The sequence below is a fragment of the Nerophis lumbriciformis genome, linkage group LG01 (genome assembly GCF_033978685.3).
Source record: "Nerophis lumbriciformis linkage group LG01, RoL_Nlum_v2.1, whole genome shotgun sequence".
Classification (NCBI taxonomy): Eukaryota; Metazoa; Chordata; class Actinopteri; order Syngnathiformes; family Syngnathidae; genus Nerophis; species Nerophis lumbriciformis.
The window spans coordinates 758,862-777,500 of NC_084548.2; the positions used below are offsets into that span (position 1 = coordinate 758,862).

General features: G+C 39.9%; 1 protein-coding gene across 1 annotated transcript in view; it reads right to left on the reverse strand.

The window, feature by feature from the left end:
• The window catches only part of e2f1 (E2F transcription factor 1), a 54,725-nt gene that overhangs the window by 22,415 nt on the left and 13,671 nt on the right, over window positions 1-18,639 (reverse strand). Inside the window, exon 4 of the mRNA XM_061970310.2 lies at window positions 9,710-9,862. Within this exon, the coding sequence (XP_061826294.2) occupies window positions 9,710-9,862 (153 nt within the window). The remainder of the gene's footprint in view (window positions 1-9,709; window positions 9,863-18,639) is intronic.

The window sequence follows — 18,639 nt, forward strand, 5'->3', positions numbered from 1 at the left end:
CACATAAGCATACTTGCCAACCCTCCCGGATTTTCCGGGAGACTCCCGAAATTCAGCGCCTCTCCCGAAAACCTCCCGGGACAAATTTTCTACCGAAAATCTCCCGAAATTCAGGCGGAGCTGGAGGCCACGCCCCGTCCAGCTCCATGCAGACCTGAGTGACGTGTCGACAGCGGCCAGCCTGTTCTCACATCCGCTTTCCCACAATATAAACAGCGTGCCTGCCCAATCACGTTATAACTGTAGAATGATGGAGGGCGAGTTCTTGGTTCCTTATGTGGGTTTATTGTTAGGCAGTTTCATTAACGTCCTCCCAGCGCGGCAACAACACACAACAACAGCAGTCAAGTTTTCGTCTACCGTAAAGCAGTTCGTCTGCCGTAAACAGCAATGTTGTGACACTTTTAAACAGGACAATACTGCCATCTACTGTACATGCATATGTGACATTAACATCTAGGGCTTTTAGAGAGTGCAGTGCACAACTGCTGTACTATATATATATATATATATATATATATATATATATATATATATATATATATATATATATAAAATAAATATATATATATATATAGCTAGAATTCACTGAAAGTCAAGTATTTCATATATATATATATATATATATATATGAAATACTTGAATATTTCTTATATATACATATATATAAGAAATATTCAAGTATTTCATATATATATATGTATATATATATGAAATACTTGACTTTCAGTGAAATCTCCTGATGATTGAGGGAACCCCCTCATGAAACAGGCCTGTAGAGATGAAGTAGTCTTGTGATTTTTTTTCCCACACATACATACATACATACATATATATATATATATATATATATATATATATATATATATATATATATATATATATAATACTTGACTTGGTGAATTCTAGCTGTAAATATACTCCTCCCCTCTTAACCACGCCCCCCCACCCCCTCCCCACCCCCACCTCCCGAAATCGGAGGTCTCAAGGTTGGCAAGTATGCACATAAGATATGTTTTAATCATACTTGCCAACCTTGAGACCTCCGATTTCGGGTGGGGGGTGGGGTGGGGGTGGGGGCGCGTGGTTGGGGGGCGGTGGCGTGGTTAAGAGGGGGAGGAGTATATTTACAGCTAGAATTCACCAAGTCAAGTATTTCATATATATATATATATATAAGAAATACTTGACTTTCAGTGAATTGTATCTATAAATATATATTTATTTTATATATATATATATATATATATATATATATATATATATATATATATATATATATATATATATATATATATATATATATATATATATAAGAGAAATACTTGAATTTCAGTGTTCATTTATTTACACGCATACACACACACATCACTCATCTACTCATTGTTGAGTTAAGGGTTGAATTGTCCATCCTTGTTCTATTCTCTGTCACTATTTTTCTAACCATGCTGAACACCCTCTCTGATGATGCATTCTGCTTCGTCTCTTTGTTGAGTGCGCAGTTGTGCACTGCCCTCTCTAAAAGCTCTAGATGTTATTGTCACATATGCATGTACAGTAGATGGCAGTATTGTCCTGTTTAAGAGTGTCACAAAATTGCTGTTTACGGCAGACGAACTGCTTTACGGTAGATGAAAACTTGACTGCTGTTGTTGTGTGTTGTTGCCGCGCTGGGAGGACGTTAATGAAACTGCCTAACAATAAACACACATAAGAAACCAAGAACTCGCCCTCCATCATTCTACAGTTATAACGTGATTGGGCAGGCACGCTGACTATATTGTGGGAAAGCGGACTCAGGTCCGCATGGAGCTGGAGGGGGCGTGCTGTTATTTTGAAAATGTCATTTTGTTTATAGATTATATGCTATCTGTTGTTGTGTTCCCTAATTTGGGTGTACAAAAATGACGGTGTGTGTTACTGAGTCCGACCTGGACCTAATCTGGACTGTACATAAATGCTTATTTTGAAAATGTAATTTTGTTTATAAAATATATGTAATCTGTTGTGTTTTTCAGTATACATAAATGAAGGTGTGCGTTGCTGAGCCCGACTTGGACATTATCTGGACTGGACCTGGTTTTAAAAACCCTTTAAAGAAAATGTTTTTAATTTATTTATCTTATTTTATTTTATTAATTTTTTAAAAAAGGACCTTATCTTCACCATACCTGGTTGTCCAAATTAGGCATAATAATGTGTTAATTCCACGACTGTATATATCGGTATCGGTTGATAACGGTATCGGTTGATATCGGTATCAGTTGATATCAGTATCGTAATTAAAGAGTTGGATAATATCGGAATATCGGCAAAAAGTCATTATTGGACATCCCTAATTTTCATAATACAGTCATCACACAAGATAATCATCAGAGTATATACATTGAATTATTTACATTTACATCTTTTTTTTTAAATAAAATAAAATAAGATAAATGAATAAAAAAAAAATTTCTTGGATAAAAAAAGAAAGTAAAACAATATAAAAACAATAACATAAAAAAATTGTAATAAATGAAAATGTTAGTGGACCAGGAGCACACACAATCATGTGTGCTTCAGGGACTGTCCCTTGCAGACTATGTTGTTCTCATTGATTAAATGAAACTTTTATTAGTAGATTGCACAGTACAGTACATATTCCGTACAATTGACCACTAAATGGTAACACCCCAATAAGTTTTTCCACTTGTTTAAATCGGGGTCCACTTAAATTGATTCATGATACAGATATATACTATTTTCATTAGAAATGTCCGATAAAATGCTTTAAAATGTAATATCGGAAATTATCGGTATCGGGTTTTTTTTACTATCGATATCGTTTTTTTAATTTTTATTAAATCAACATAAAAAACACAAGATACACTTACAATTAGTGCACCAACCCAAAAAAACTCCCTCCCCCATTCACACTCATTCACACAAAAGGGTTGTTTCTTTCTGTTATTAATATTGTGGTTCCTACATTATATATCAATATATATCAATACAGTCTGCAAGGGATACAGTCCGTAAGCACTAGAGATGCGCGGTTTGCGGCCACAACCGCGGAGTCCGCAGATTAGAGATGCGCGGATAGGCAATTATTTCATCCGCAACCGCATCAGAAAGTCGTCAACCATCCGCCATGCACCCGAACTAACATTTGATCAGAACCGCACCCGCCCGTTGTTATATATCTAATATAGACGATGCAAGGCATGAGTGAGGTTATAAAGCTTTTGCCTGTAAAAGAAAGGAGACTGATCCAATGCAGCACAGACATTCGCGTGCCACGCTGTCACGACCCAGACGCACACCAGTGCGCAATCATATGGAAGCCGCGCTGAGCGCACCTCCAAGCGCGTCTCGCTGCCGGCGACGGCCGGGTATGGGCCCGACGCTCCAGCGCCATCCATTTTCAGGGCTAGTTGATTCGGCAGGTGGGTTGTTACACACTTCTTAGCGGGTTCCAACTTCCATGGCCACCGTCCTGCTGTCTATATCAACCAGGGTGAGCCCCACCCCTTTCGTGAGCGCACTGCGCGCGGAGTGACCCCGGTTACGCGCCCCCGGCAACAGGGGTGGCGGGCAGGTAAGCTGCGCGGGCGGAGCGCGCGGAGTGACCCCTGTTACGAGCCCCCGGCCACGGGGGTGGCGGGCAGGTAAGCTGCTTACCTGCTGCGCGTGACGCCGGCCGCGGCGAAGGCGGACGAGGCGGGGTGTCGGTGCGGTGGTGACCCTGGACGTGCGTCGGGCCCTTCTCGCGGATCGCCTCAGCTACGGCTCCCAGTGGGGCCCTCTCGGGGGAAGGGGTCTCGGTCCCGGACCCCGGCGAGGCGTCCCTTCTCCGCTCCGTAAAAGTGTCCATCTCTTTTTTTTTTCTTCTTCTGTTGTGGCATATGCTGCAGGTGCCTGCTCGTTTTTCGTATGTGGGTAACAACATTTAACTATGTATATATATTTCCCAATTGGTTTAACTGCCACCCGCCTGAATCTATTTAAAATCTAATTTTTTTTTATTTCAACCGCCCGACCCGACCCGACCCGCGGATAAAATCTAATTTTTTTTTATTTCATCCGCCCGATCCGCGGATAATCCGCGGACTCCGCGGTTGTGCCCGCAAACCGCGCATCTCTACCGCGGATCGGGCGGTTGAAATAAAAAAAAAAAAAGATTTTATCCGCGGGTCGGGTCGGGTCGGGTCGGGTCGGGTCGGGTCGGGCGGTTGAAATAAAAAAAAATTAGATTTTACACACACATCAGTAATATATGGCAAAACTTTTTATCAAAAAACCAAACCTCAAAACTCAAAATTGCGCTCTAGTTAGGGCCCGCATGGCCCATTGCAAAAGGACTCCCGAAGGGAGTCCTTTTGCAATGGGACATAAGGACCTATTGAATTTCTAAGGTTTTATTATTATTATTATTATTCCGCAACTTTGCGCTGTAATTTGACCCCCTTAACATACTTCAAAACTCACCAAATTTTACACACACATCAGTAATATATGGCAAAACTTTTTATCAAAAAACCAAACCTCAAAACTCAAAATTGCGCTCTAGTTAGGGCCCGCATGGCCCATTGCAAAAGGACTCCCGAAGGGAGTCCTTTTGCAATGGGACATAAGGACCTATTGAATTTCTAAGGTTTTATTATTATTATTATTATTCCGCAACTTTGCGCTGTAATTTGACCCCCTTAACATACTTCAAAACTCACCAAATTTTACACACACATCAGTAATATATGGCAAAACTTTTTATCAAAAAACCAAACCTCAAAACTCAAAATTGCGTTCTAGTTAGGGCCCGCATGGCCCATTGCAAAAGGACTCCTGAAGGGAGTCCTTTTGCAATGGGACATAAGGACCTATTGAATTTCTAAGGTTTTATTATTATTATTATTATTCCGCAAGTTTGCGCTGTAATTTGACCCCCTTAACATACTTCAAAACTCACCAAATTTTACACACACATCAGTAATATATGGCAAAACTTGTTATCAAAAAACCAAACCTCAAAACTCAAAATTGCGCTCTAGTTAGGGCCCGCATGGCCCATTGCAAAAGGACTCCTGAAGGGAGTCCTTTTGCAATGGGACATAAGGACCTATTGAATTTCTAAGGTTTTATTATTATTATTATTATTCCGCAGCTTTGCGCTGTAATTTGACCCCCTTAACATACTTCAAAACTCACCAAATTTTACACACACATCAGTAATATATGGCAAAACTTTTTATCAAAAAACCAAACCTCAAAACTCAAAATTGCGCTCTAGTTAGGGCCCGCATGGCCCATTGCAAAAGGACTCCCGAAAACATACTTCAAAACTCACCAAATTTTACACACACATCAGTAATATATGGCAAAACTTTTTATCTAAAAACTAAACCTCAAAACTCAAAATTGCGCTCTAGCGCCCCCTAGGAAAAAAACAAAAAACTAGACTGCCTGTAACTCCCACTAGGAAGGTCGGAGAGACATGAAACAAAAACCTTTATGTAGGTCTGACTTAGACCTAGATTTCATAATAATATATTCTCGGGCAAAAATCAACAGGAAGTTGGCAATTCCCCCTTCAAGACAAAAAAGTACTAAAAACAGTAACTTTTGCCTCTTTTGAGCTGTATTTTGACCCCCTTAACATGCTTCAAAACTCACCGAACTGAACACACACATCAGGACTGGCTAAAACTGTGACCTAATGAAAAAACCTAACCCCAAATCTAAAAATTGTGCTCTACAGCAATTTTTTAATAAAACGCACAAAAAACTGCTCCTCGGATGAAAAATCTGACAAAACTGCCTGTAACTCCCACTGGGAAGGTCGGAGAGACATGAAACAAAATCCTCTCCGTAGGTCTCACTTACACCTACATTTCATAAATTTACAACCCCCAGCAAAAATCTACAGGAAGTTTGCTATTCCCCCTTCAACACAACATTTTTGTAAAAACCGGTCACCTTTCTTCAAACATTATCTCCTCTGAGCGCGTTTGTCGTTTCAGCTTCAAACTAACACATTTATCGAAATAATTTTTCTAACTGCTCCAGTTTTTATTTTATGAGCCTTCAAAGATCCGCTGCGCTGATGCTGCTGCGCTGCTGTTTTCTCAAGATGGCTGCTTAAAAGCAGGAAGCACCAACGTGCCCACACAATGCAGACAAGGTAGGTACACTAGACAAAAGTCTTGGGACACTTCGGACTAAAAGTAGACATAAGTATTGGGACACTTATAAATACCAGTGGACAAAAGTATTGGGACACTTAGGCCGAAAACTGGACAAAAGTATTGGGACACTTGGGACTACAACTTGACAAACGTATTGGGACACTTAGGACTACAACTTGCCTAAAGTATTGGGACACTTGGGACTAAAACTGGACAAAAGTATTGGGACACTTAGGACTCGCACCTGCCAAATACGCGGGCCCGACCAACGCTGCTTGCAGCTTTAATTTATTTTGTGTTTTTATTCAGTCATTGGTGGAGCTAAGAATGATATTTGAATATTGTTTTTAATATTGTTGTGCAGCACTTTGGAAACATTTCTGTTGTTTAAATGTGCGATATAAACAAAGTGGATTGGATTGATCGGATTGAATATGAACAGAAATGACAACAATGGTCAACTATTTTAAATTCTAAAAAGAACAACAGTAGTGGGGAGTTTACAGATATGTAAAACAAACATTTAAATATAGTGGTAGCCAGTCATGTCATTTGTAGTGAAATAGGCAAATAAAAAGGCTAAAACATATATTTAAAGACCAATCTGGCCCGCGGGCCTTGACTTTGACACCCCTGCTATTGTGTTTCAAAAAAGCTACATCCTTGTAGCACTCGGCCTCTAAAAAATATTGCTCGTCCTCACTATGTTCGGACTCAAAAATATAAGGTCATCTGGATCATTATTTTTTTTCCTAAGGTAATTGTTGTCGGCTCTCACAAATCGAACGGCGTGGCGCGGTTGGGAGAGGTGGCCGTGCCAGCAACCTGAGGGTTCCTGGTTCGATCCCCACCTTCTACCAACCTCGTCACGTCCGTTGTTGTTCTAGAGCGAGACACTTCACCCTTGCTCCTGATGGGTCGTGGTTAGCGCCATCAGTGTGTGAATGCGTGTGTGAATGGGTGAATGTGGAAATAGTGTCAAAGCACTTTGAGTACCTTGAAGGTAGAAAAAAAAGCTATACGAGTACAACCCATTTACAAAGTCTGCATGATTAGCATTGTTGTTGATGGGGAAGGGATCTGTGGTTCTTAACACTAGAGTAGTGTTTTTCAACCTGTTTTGAGGCAAGGCAGATTTTGTGTTGAAAAAATGCGAAGGCACGCCACCAGCAGAAATCGTTAAAAAACGAAACTCAGTTGACAGTAAAAAGTCAATTGTTGGATATGACTTTAAACCATAACCATGCATCACTATAGCTCTTGTCTCAAAGTAGGTGTACTGTCACCACCTGTCACATCACACCCTGACTTATTTGGACTTTTTTGCTGTTTTCCTGTGTGTAGTGTTTTACTTCTTGTCTTGCGCTCCTATTTTGGTGGCTTTTTCTCTTTTTTTGGTAGCAGTTTCATGTCTTCCTTTGAGCGATATTTCCCGCATCTACTTTGTTTTAGTAATCAAGACTATTTCAGTTGTTTTTATCCTTCTTTGTGGGGACATTGTTGATTGTCATGTCATGTTCGGATGTACTTTGTGGACGCCGTAGTCTTTGCTGTCGTCCAGCATTCTGTTTTTGTTTACTTTGTAGCCAGTTCAGTTTTAGTTTCATTCTGCATAGCCTTCCCTAAGCTTCAATGCCTTTTCTTAGGGGCACTCACCTTTTGTTTATTTTTGTTTTAAGCATTAGACACCTTTTTACCTGCACACTGCCTCCCGCTGTTTCTGACATCTACAAAGCAATTAGCTACCTGCTGCCACCTACTGATATGGAAGAGTATTACACGGTTACTCTGCCCAGCTCTAGACAGCACCGACACTCAACAACAACACATCATTTGCGGACTATAATTACTGCTTTGCAAAAAATATTTTTAACCCAAATAGGTGAAATTAGATCATCTCGCACCGCACACAGTGGTTAAAAAACACTGCACTAGATCAGTGGTTCTCAAATGGGGGTACGCGTACCCCTGGGGGTACTTGAAGGTATGCCAAGGGGTACGTGAGATTTTTTTTAAATATTCTAAAAATAGCAACAATTCAAAAATCCTTTATAAATATAAATAAAAACATATCTTTTTTTCTAAATAGTTCAAGAAAGACCACTACAAATGAGCAATATTTTGCACTGTTACACAATTTAATAAATCAGAAACTGATGACACAGTGCTGTATTTTACTTCTTTATCTCTTTTTTGCAACCAAAAATGCTTTGCTCTGATTAGGGGGTACCGTATTTTCCGCACTATAAGGCGCACCTAAAAACCACAAATTTTCTCAAAAGCTGACAGTGCGCCTTATAACCCGGTGCGCTTTATATATGGATTAATATTAAGATTCATTTTCATAAAGTTTCGGTCTCGCAACTTCGGTAAACAGCCGCCATCTTTTTTCCCGGTAGAACAGGAAGCGCTTCTTCTTCTACGCAAGCAACCGCCAAGGTAAGCACCCGCCCCCATAGAACAGGAAGCGCTTCTTCTTCTACTGTAAGCAACCACCCGCCCGCGTAGAAGAAGAAAAAGCGCGCGGATATTACCGTTTCATTTCCTTTGTGTGTTTACATCTGTAAAGACCACAAAATGGCTCCTACTAAGCGACAGGTATCCGGTTCATGAAAAGACGCAATCTCTCCATCCGCACACGGATTACTATTTCACAGCAACTGATATTCCTGTGAACCGCACTGTGGATACAACGGGAGCACGTACGGTGAATATTCGCACCACAGGGAATGAGAAGTCATCCTTCACTGTGGTTCTAGCTTGCCATGCTAATGGCCAGAAACTTCCACCCATGGTGATATTCAAAAGGAAGACCTTGCCAAAAGAGACCTTTCCAGCCGGCGTCATCATAAAAGCTAACTCGAAGGGATGGATGGATGAAGAAAAGATGAGCGAGTGGTTAAGGTAAGTTTAAGTTTACGCGAAGAGGCCGGGTGGCTTTTTTCACGCAGCTCTGTCCATGTTGATATACGACTCCATGCGCGCCCACATCACGCTGGTTTTTAATATATTATTAAAGTTTGACTGACCTATCTGACTGTTTTTTTGACATTCCTTTAGCGCAGTTAGATGCGGCTTACAACACGGGGCGGCTTATAGGTGGACAAAGTTTTGAAATATGCCGTTCATTGAAGGCGCGGCTTATAACCCAGGGCGCCTTATGGTGCGGAAAATACGGTACTTGAATTTAAAAAAAATTCACAGGGGGGTACATCACTGAAAAAAGGTTGAGAACCACTGCTCTAGATCAGAGATCACGTGACTGGCTTGCTCATTATCTTCTCAAAATCTCTGTGGAATTGCTACCATTTTTGGATCATATCTATTTATTCTCAGATCTAAATGATAATAGCAACTTGTTTTCCACTCTACTGGTCATTTAAAGCTGCAACCTTCCCCAGGATTACACCACAGTGTTGTGTGCGTGTGGAGTTACACAACAGGACCACTTTCTTTTATCTCTTAAAACCTTTGACCCCTGGACCTAAAAGCCACCCCCCGGACACACAAAAAGTCAATCTAAACATGGGACAGGAAAAGGATATCTCTTGCTCTGCGGTTCCTCGGTGAGCAGTCGCAGCTGGACGTTGCATTTGGAGAGCAGCTTGTCCAGCTGCTCCTCGGCCGCCGTGAGGTCGCGCACCTCCCTCTGCAGCTTCTGATGGCGCGTCACGTTCTCCCCGTCGATTCGGTTGCCACTGCAGAGCAGGAGAGACGCGGCGACCATCATTATCTCGGCTACGCAAACATTGGGTTGCAAAATTCCGGGAATATTCAAAGTTGGAAACTTTCCATGGGAATTAATGGGAATAAACATTGAATGCAGCATGATTATTAGCTAAAAACTCAGCATCAAGGGTTGGAATTGGGGGTTGAATCACCAAAAATGATTCCCGGGCGCGGCCACCGCTGCTGCTCACTGCTCTCCTCACCTCCCAGAGGGTGATCAAGGGTGATGGGTCAAATGCAGAGAATAATTTCGCCACATTGCTACTTTAACTTTAAAACAACCTGATTTAATGCAAAATTCCGGGAAACTTTCCATGGGAATTAACGGGAATTAATGGGAAATTAATGAGAATAAACATTGAATGCAACATGCTAGATCTTGCAGCATGATTATTAGCTAAAAACTCAGCATCAAGGGTTGGAATTGGGGGTTGAATCACCAAAAATGATTCCCGGGCGCGGCCACCGCTGCTGCTCACTGCTCTCCTCACCTCCCAGAGGGTGATCAAGGGTGATGGGTCAAATGCAGAGAATAATTTCGCCACATTGCTACTTTAACTTTAAAACAACCTGATTTAATGCAAAATTCCGGGAATACTCGGTTGGAAACTTTCCATGGGAATTAACGGGAATATATGGGAATTAATGGGAAATTAATGGGAATAAACATTGAATGCAGCATGATTATTAGCTAAAACAACCTGATTTAATGCAAAATTCCGGGAATACTCAGTTGGAAACTTTCCATGGGAATTAATGGGAAATTAATGAGAATAATCATTGAATGCAATATTCTAGATCTTGCAGCATGATTATTAGCTAAAACAACCTGATTTAATGCAAAATTCCGGGAATACTCAAAGTTGGAAACTTTCCATGGGAATTAACGGGAATATATGGGAATTAATGGGAATTAATGGGAAATTAATGAGAATAAACAATGAATGCAACATGCTAGATCTTGCAGCATGATTATTACCGTAGCTAAAACAACCTGATTTAATGCAAAATTCCGGGAATACTCAAAGTTGGAAACTTTCCATGGGAATTAACGGGAATATATGGGAATATATGGGAATATATGGGAATTAAGGGAATTAATGGGAATAAACATTGAATGCAGCATGATTATTAGCTAAAACAACCTGATTTAATGCAAAATTCCGGGAATACTCAGTTGGAAACTTTCCATGGGAATTAACGGGAATTAATGGGAAATTAATGAGAATAAACAATGAATGCAACATTCTAGATCTTGCAGCATGATTATCAGCTAAAACAACCTGATTTAATGCAAAATTCCGGGAATACTCAAAATTGGAAACTTTCCATGGGAATTAACGGGAATATATGGGAATATATGGGAATTAAGGGAATTAATAGGAAATTAATGGGAATAAACATTGAATGCAGCATGATTATTAGCTAAAACAACCTGATTTAATGCAAAATTCCGGGAATACTCAGTTGGAAACTTTCCACGGGAATTAATGGGAAATTAATGAGAATAAACAATGAATGCAACATTCTAGATCTTGCAGCATGATTATCAGCTAAAACAACCTGATTTAATGCAAAATTCCGGGAATACTCAACATTGGAAACTTTCCATGGGAATTAACGGGAATATATGGGAATATATGGGAATTAAGGGAATTAATGGGAAATGAATGGGAATAAACATTGAATGCAGCATGATTATTAGCTAAAACAACCTGATTTAATGCAAAATTCCGGGAATACTCAGTTGGAAACTTTCCATGGGAATTAATGGGAATTAATGGGAAATTAATGAGAATAAACAATGAATGCAACATTCTAGATCTTGCAGCATGATTATTAGCTAAAACAACCTGATTTAATGCAAAATTCTGGGAATACTCAAAGTTGGAAACTTTCCATGGGAATTAACGGGAATATATGGGAATATATGGGAATTAATGGGAAATTAATGGGAATAAACATTGAATGCAGCATGATTATTAGCTAAAACAACCTGATTTAATGCAAAATTCCGGGAATACTCAGTTGGAAACTTTCCATGGGAATTAAGGGAATTAATGGGAAATTAATGGGAATAAACATTGAATGCAGCATGATTATTAGCTAAAACAACCTGATTTAATGCAAAATTCCGGGAATACTCAAAGTTGGAAACTTTCCATGGGAATTAACGGGGAATATATGGGAATTAATGGGAATTAAGGGAATTAATGGGAAATTAATGGGAATAAACATTGAATGCAACATGCCAGATCTTGCAGCATGATTATTAGCTAAAACAACCTGATTTAATGCAAAATTCCGGGAATACTCAAAGTTGGAAACTTTCCATGGGAATTAACGGGAATATATGGGAATTAATGGGAATTAATGGGAAATTAATGGGAATAAACATTGAATGCAGCATGATTATTAGCTAAAACAACCTGATTTAATGCAAAATTCCGGGAATACTCAAAGTTGGAAACTTTCCATGGGAATTAACGGGAATATATGGGAATTAAGGGAATTAATGGGAAATTAATGGGAATAAACATTGAATGCAGCATGATTATTAGCTAAAACAACCTGATTTAATGCAAAATTCCGGGAATACTCAAAATTGGAAACTTTCCATGGGAATTAACGGGAATATATGGGAATATATGGGAATTAAGGGAATTAATAGGAAATTAATGGGAATAAACATTGAATGCAACATGCTAGATCTTGCAGCATGATTATTAGCTAAAACAACCTGATTTCATGCAAAATTCCGGGAATACTTAAAATTGGAAACTTTCCATGGGAATTAACGGGAATATATGGGAATTAAGGGAATTAATGGGAAATTAATGGGAATAAACATTGAATGCAGCATGATTATTAGCTAAAACAACCTGATTTAATGCAAAATTCCGGGAATACTCAAAGTTGGAAACTTTCCATGGGAATTAACGGGAATTAATGGGAAATTAATGAGAATAAACATTGAATGCAACATGCTAGATCTTGCAGCATGATTATTAGCTAAAACAACCTGATTTAATGCAAAATTCCGGGAATAGTCAAAGTTGGAAACTTTCCATGGGAATTAACGGGAATATATGGGAATTAAGGGAATTAATGGGAAATTAATGGAATAAACATTGAATGCAGCATGATTATTAGCTAAAACAACCTGATTTAATGCAAAATTCCGGGAATACTCAAAGTTGGAAACTTTCCATGGGAATTAACGGGAATATATGGGAATTAATGGGAATTAATGGGAAATTAATGGGAATAAACATTGAATGCAGCATGATTATTAGCTAAAACAACCTGATTTAATGCAAAATTCCGGGAATACTCAAAGTTGGAAACTTTCCATGGGAATTAACGGGAATATATGGGAATTAATGGGAATTAATGGGAAATTAATGGGAATAAACATTGAATGCAACATGCTAGATCTTGCAGCATGATTATTAGCTAAAACAACCTGATTTAATGCAAAATTCCGGGAATACTCAAAATTGGAAACTTTCCATGGGAATTAACGGGAATATATGGGAATTAATGGGAATTAAGGGAATTAATGGGAAATTAATGGGAATAAACATTGAATGCAGCATGATTATTAGCTAAAACAACCTGATTTAATGAAAAATTCCGGGAATACTCAAAGTTGGAAACTTTCCATGGGAATTAACGGGAATTAATGGGAAATTAATGAGAATAATCATTGAATGCAATATTCTAGATCTTGCAGCATGATTATTAGCTAAAACAACCTGATTTAATGCAAAATTCCGGGAATACTCAAAGTTGGAAACTTTCCATGGGAATTAACGGGAATATATGGGAATTAATGGGAATAAACATTGAATGCAGCATGATTATTAGCTAAAACAACCTGATTTAATGCAAAATTCCGGGAATACTCAAAGTTGGAAACTTTCCATGGGAATTAACGGGAATATATGGGAATTAATGGGAATTAAGGGAATTAATGGGAAATTAATGGGAATAAACATTGAATGCAGCATGATTATTAGCTAAAACAACCTGATTTCATGCAAAATTCCGGGAATACTCAAAGTTGGAAACTTTCCATGGGAATTAACGGGAATTAATGGGAATTAAGGGAATTAATGGGAAATTAATGAGAATAAACAATGAATGCAACATTCTAGATCTTGCAGCATGATTATCAGCTAAAACAACCTGATTTAATGCAAAATTCCGGGAATACTCAAAATTGGAAACTTTCCATGGGAATTAACGGGAATATATGGGAATTAATGGGAAATTAATGGGAATAAACATTGAATGCAGCATGATTATTAGCTAAAACAACCTGATTTAATGCAAAATTCCGGGAATACTCAGTTGGAAACTTTCCATGGGAATTAACGGGAATTAATGGGAAATTAATGAGAATAAACAATGAATGCAACATTCTAGATCTTGCAGCATGATTATTAGCTAAAACAACCTGATTTAATGCAAAATTCCGGGAATACTCAAAGTTGGAAACTTTCCATGGGAATTAACGGGAATATATGGGAATTAATGGGAAATTAATGGGAATAAACATTGAATGCAGCATGATTATCAGCTAAAACAACCTGATTTAATGCAAAATTCCGGGAATACTCAACATTGGAAACTTTCCATGGGAATTAACGGGAATATATGGGAATATATGGGAATTAAGGGAATTAATGGGAAATTAATGGGAATAAACATTGAATGCAGCATGATTATTAGCTAAAACAACCTGATTTAATGCAAAATTCTGGGAATACTCAAAGTTGGAAACTTTCCATGGGAATTAACGGGAATTAATGAGAAATTAATGGGAATAAACATTGAATGCAACATGCTAGATCTTGCAGCATGATTATTAGCTAAAACAACCTGCTTTAATGCAAAATTCCGGGAATACTCAAAGTTGGAAACTTTCCATGGGAATTAACGGGAATATATGGGAATTAAGGGAATTAATGGGAAATGAATGGGAATAAACATTGAATGCAGCATGATTATTAGCTAAAACAACCTGATTTAATGCAAAATTCTGGGAATACTCAAAGTTGGAAACTTTCCATGGGAATTAACGGGAATTAATGAGAAATTAATGGGAATAAACATTGAATGCAACATGCTAGATCTTGCAGCATGATTATTAGCTAAAACAACCTGCTTTAATGCAAATTCAGTAGAATTTCAACCCTGCACTGTGCATTCCTCCATCCCATACCCAGATAATTCCCAGCATGCAACACACTACAGCAGGGCTATTGAGGCCACACTAGTATTTGAGCCAAAGGACTTCATCCAGTCAGGTAAGTGTTGATGATATTACTGGGGTAAATATAGCCCTAATGCTAATTTTCATTCATTTATGCTAACAACGTTAGCGATCCCAATTGACCTTTTTTGTGATGTGTAAAGTTCAAGTAGCAAATAGTAAATGAAAAGGTGTAGTTTCCTCTGCCTTCTGTTCTGCTAGCCCAGGGGTCGGCAACCCGCGGCTCTAGAGCCGCATGCAGCTCTTTTGCGCCGCCCTAGTGGCTCTCTGGAGCTTTTTCAAAAAATGTATGAAAAATGGAAAAAGATGAGGGGAAAACAATCTATTTTTTGTTTTAATATGGTTTCTGTAGGAGGACAAACATGACAAAAAACCTCCCTAATTGTTACAAAGCACACTGTTTATATTAAACATGCTTCACTGATTCGAGTATTTGGCCAGCGCCGTTTTGTCCTACTAATTTTGGCGGTCCTTGAACTCACCGTAGTTTGTTTACATGTATAACTTTCTCCGACGTTTTATGCCACTTATTTTTCTGTCTCATTTTGTCCACCAAACTTTTAAGGTTGTGCATGACAGGTGAGTTTTGTTGATGTTATTGACTTGTGTGGAGTGATAATCAGACATATTTGGTCACTGCATGACTGCAAGCTAATCGATGCTAACAGGCTATTTAGGCTAGCTATATGTACATATTGCATCATTATGCCTCATTTGTAGCTATATTTGCGGTTCCTTTAAGTCCTCTTAATTCTATGACACACTATCTGTATGTAATAATTGTTTGTAAGTTATCACAAAAGAAACGTTGTATTATGAATGCTGTCTTTCGAGGCCTAACAAGAGGAAGAATGCTCGTGAAACGCCACTGTGATTTCAACACGGACAGATGGCAGGATCTGCTCAACTTCCAGAGGAACTCTCTTTGAAGTGTTAAACGAACTCTCTCTGAAGTATTTCGCAAACTCTCTTCCAACTATTTGGTAACCGAGGTCAACGCTATTTACGACCCGCTGCCCTCTTGAAGTTGCTGTGGTCAGGAGACGGGAGGGGTTATCCATTGTCCTCCAACACCTGCCCCCAGCTGGATCCAGGAAGAGCCCAAGCCCGAGAAATCCTCTTCTTGGACTTCAATGAGACCGAAAACAATGACTGTTTTACATACTTCCCATTCCTGCTGTGACATGTGTTGGTGCGTGAACATTGAACATCTGAATAAATGAGGAGACGAAAACCTTCTTCGTCAGAGCGTGGTGCAGGACTGTGCAGAGAGTGCAGTGGCCATGTCTCTCCTCAATTGAGTCCAAATTGAATTCTGTCTCTGTTTGATTCCTTGCCTTTTGTCTTGTTTAATAGATGTCCTCAGTGTTTGAACGTGACACTATCTGTATGTAATATGGCTTTTATATGGCGGTATAGCTCGGTTGGTAGAGTGGCCGTGCCAGCAACTGGAGGTTCAATCCCCGCTTCTGCCATCCTAGTCACTGCCGTTGTGTCCCTGGGCAAGACACTTTACCCACCTGCTCCCAGTGCCACCCACACTGCTTTAAAAATGTAACTTAGATATTGGCTTTCCCTTTGTAAAGCGCTTTGAGTCACTAGAGAAAAGCGCTATATAAATATAATTCACTTCAGATTTGTTTTTATATTTTTGGTCCAATATGGCTCTTTCAACATTTTGGGTTGCCGACCCCTGTGCTAGCCATTCTGTTGTCATACAAGAATGTAGCTTATAGTTTGATTTAGCATGCTGATTGACTGTTCCATACCTGCCAACTTTTGAAATCAGAAAAACCTAGTAGCCAGGGTCCAGGGGCCGCAGGCCCCGGTAGGTCCAGGACAAAGTCCTGGTGGAGGGTTCAGGCTTCGCCCCCCGACGCAAAATGATTATTAGCATTCAGACAGGTTAAAATGTTGCTAAAACCATCACTTTTCTATCAGTCACAGTGACTTTTCAAAACAAAAATATTACAGCAAAAATCATATGGGTTGATTGACATGTTTATTCTGTAAGCTAACTTCAATAGTTTGAAATTATTTTGACAGTTAATGCCAGTTATCCTGTCAATTAGAGATGCGCGGATAGGCAATTATTTAATCCGCAACCGCATCAGAAAGTCGTCAACCATCCGCCATCCACCCGATGTAACATTTGATCAGAACCGCACCCGCCCGTTGTTATATATCTAATATAGACGATGCAAGGCATAAGTGAGGTTATAAAGCTTTTGCCTGTTAAAGAAAGGAGACTGATCCAATGCAGCACAGACATTCGCGTGCCACACTGTCACAACCCAGACGCACACCAGTGCGCAATCATATGGGAGCCGCGCTGAGCGCACCTCCAAGCACGTCTCGCTGCCGGCGACGGCCGGGTATGGGCCCGACGCTCCATCGCCATCCATTTTCAGGGCTAGTTGATTCGGCAGGTGGGTTGTTACACACTCCTTAGCGGGTTCCGACGTCCTGCTGTCTATATCAACCAGGGTGAGCCCCACCCCTTTCATGAGCGCACTGCGCGCGGAGTGACCCCTGTTACGCGCCCCCGGCAACAGGGGTGGCGGGCAGGTAAGCAGCGCGGGCGGAGCGCGCGGAGTGACCCCTGTTACGAGCCCCCGGCCACGGGGGTGGCGGGCAGGTAAGCTGCTTACCTGCTGCGCGTGACGCCGGCCGCGGCGAAGGCGGACGAGGCGGGGTGTCGGTGCGGTGGGCGCGGTGGTGACCCTGGACGTGCGTCGGGCCCTTCTCGCGGATCACCTCAGCTACGGCTCCCGGTGGGGCCCTCTCGGGGGAAGGGACCTCAGTCCCGGACCCCGGCGAGGCGTCCCTTCTCCGCTCCGTAAAAGTGTCCATCTCTTTTTTTTTTTTTTTTCTGTTGTGGCATATGCAGGAGGTGCCTGCTCGTTTTTCGTATGTGGGTAACAACATTTAACTATGTATATATATTTCCCAATTGGTTTAACTGCCACCCGCCTGAATCTATTTAAAATCTAATTTTTTTTTATTTCAACCGCCCGAACCGACCCGACCCGCGGATAAAATCTAATTTTTTTAAATTTCATCCGCCCGATCCGCGGATAATCCGCGGACTCCGCGGTTGTGCCCGCAAACCGCGCATCTCTACTGTCAACCTTTCACAAGACTTCAATTTGTTAACTGAAAGTATAAACAGTATAAACAACTTTTACAGTAAACAAATGGTAAAACAGTACTAAACAATTCCATTAAAAAAAAAATTGGTGTCATTATTAACTTTCTGTCCAAGCTTGTATAATCTACTGCCTTGTTCAATTGTAAAAAATATTCTGTGCCTAAAATTCACATTTCTATCACAATTATCATACTGTAAACATGGTAAGCTAACTTCATTAAAATTAATAGTCCTGTCAATAGCATGGAATTACAATTCAAATGTAGTTTTTTTTGTAAGCCTTTCAAAAGAATTCAAAATATGAAAAATTAATG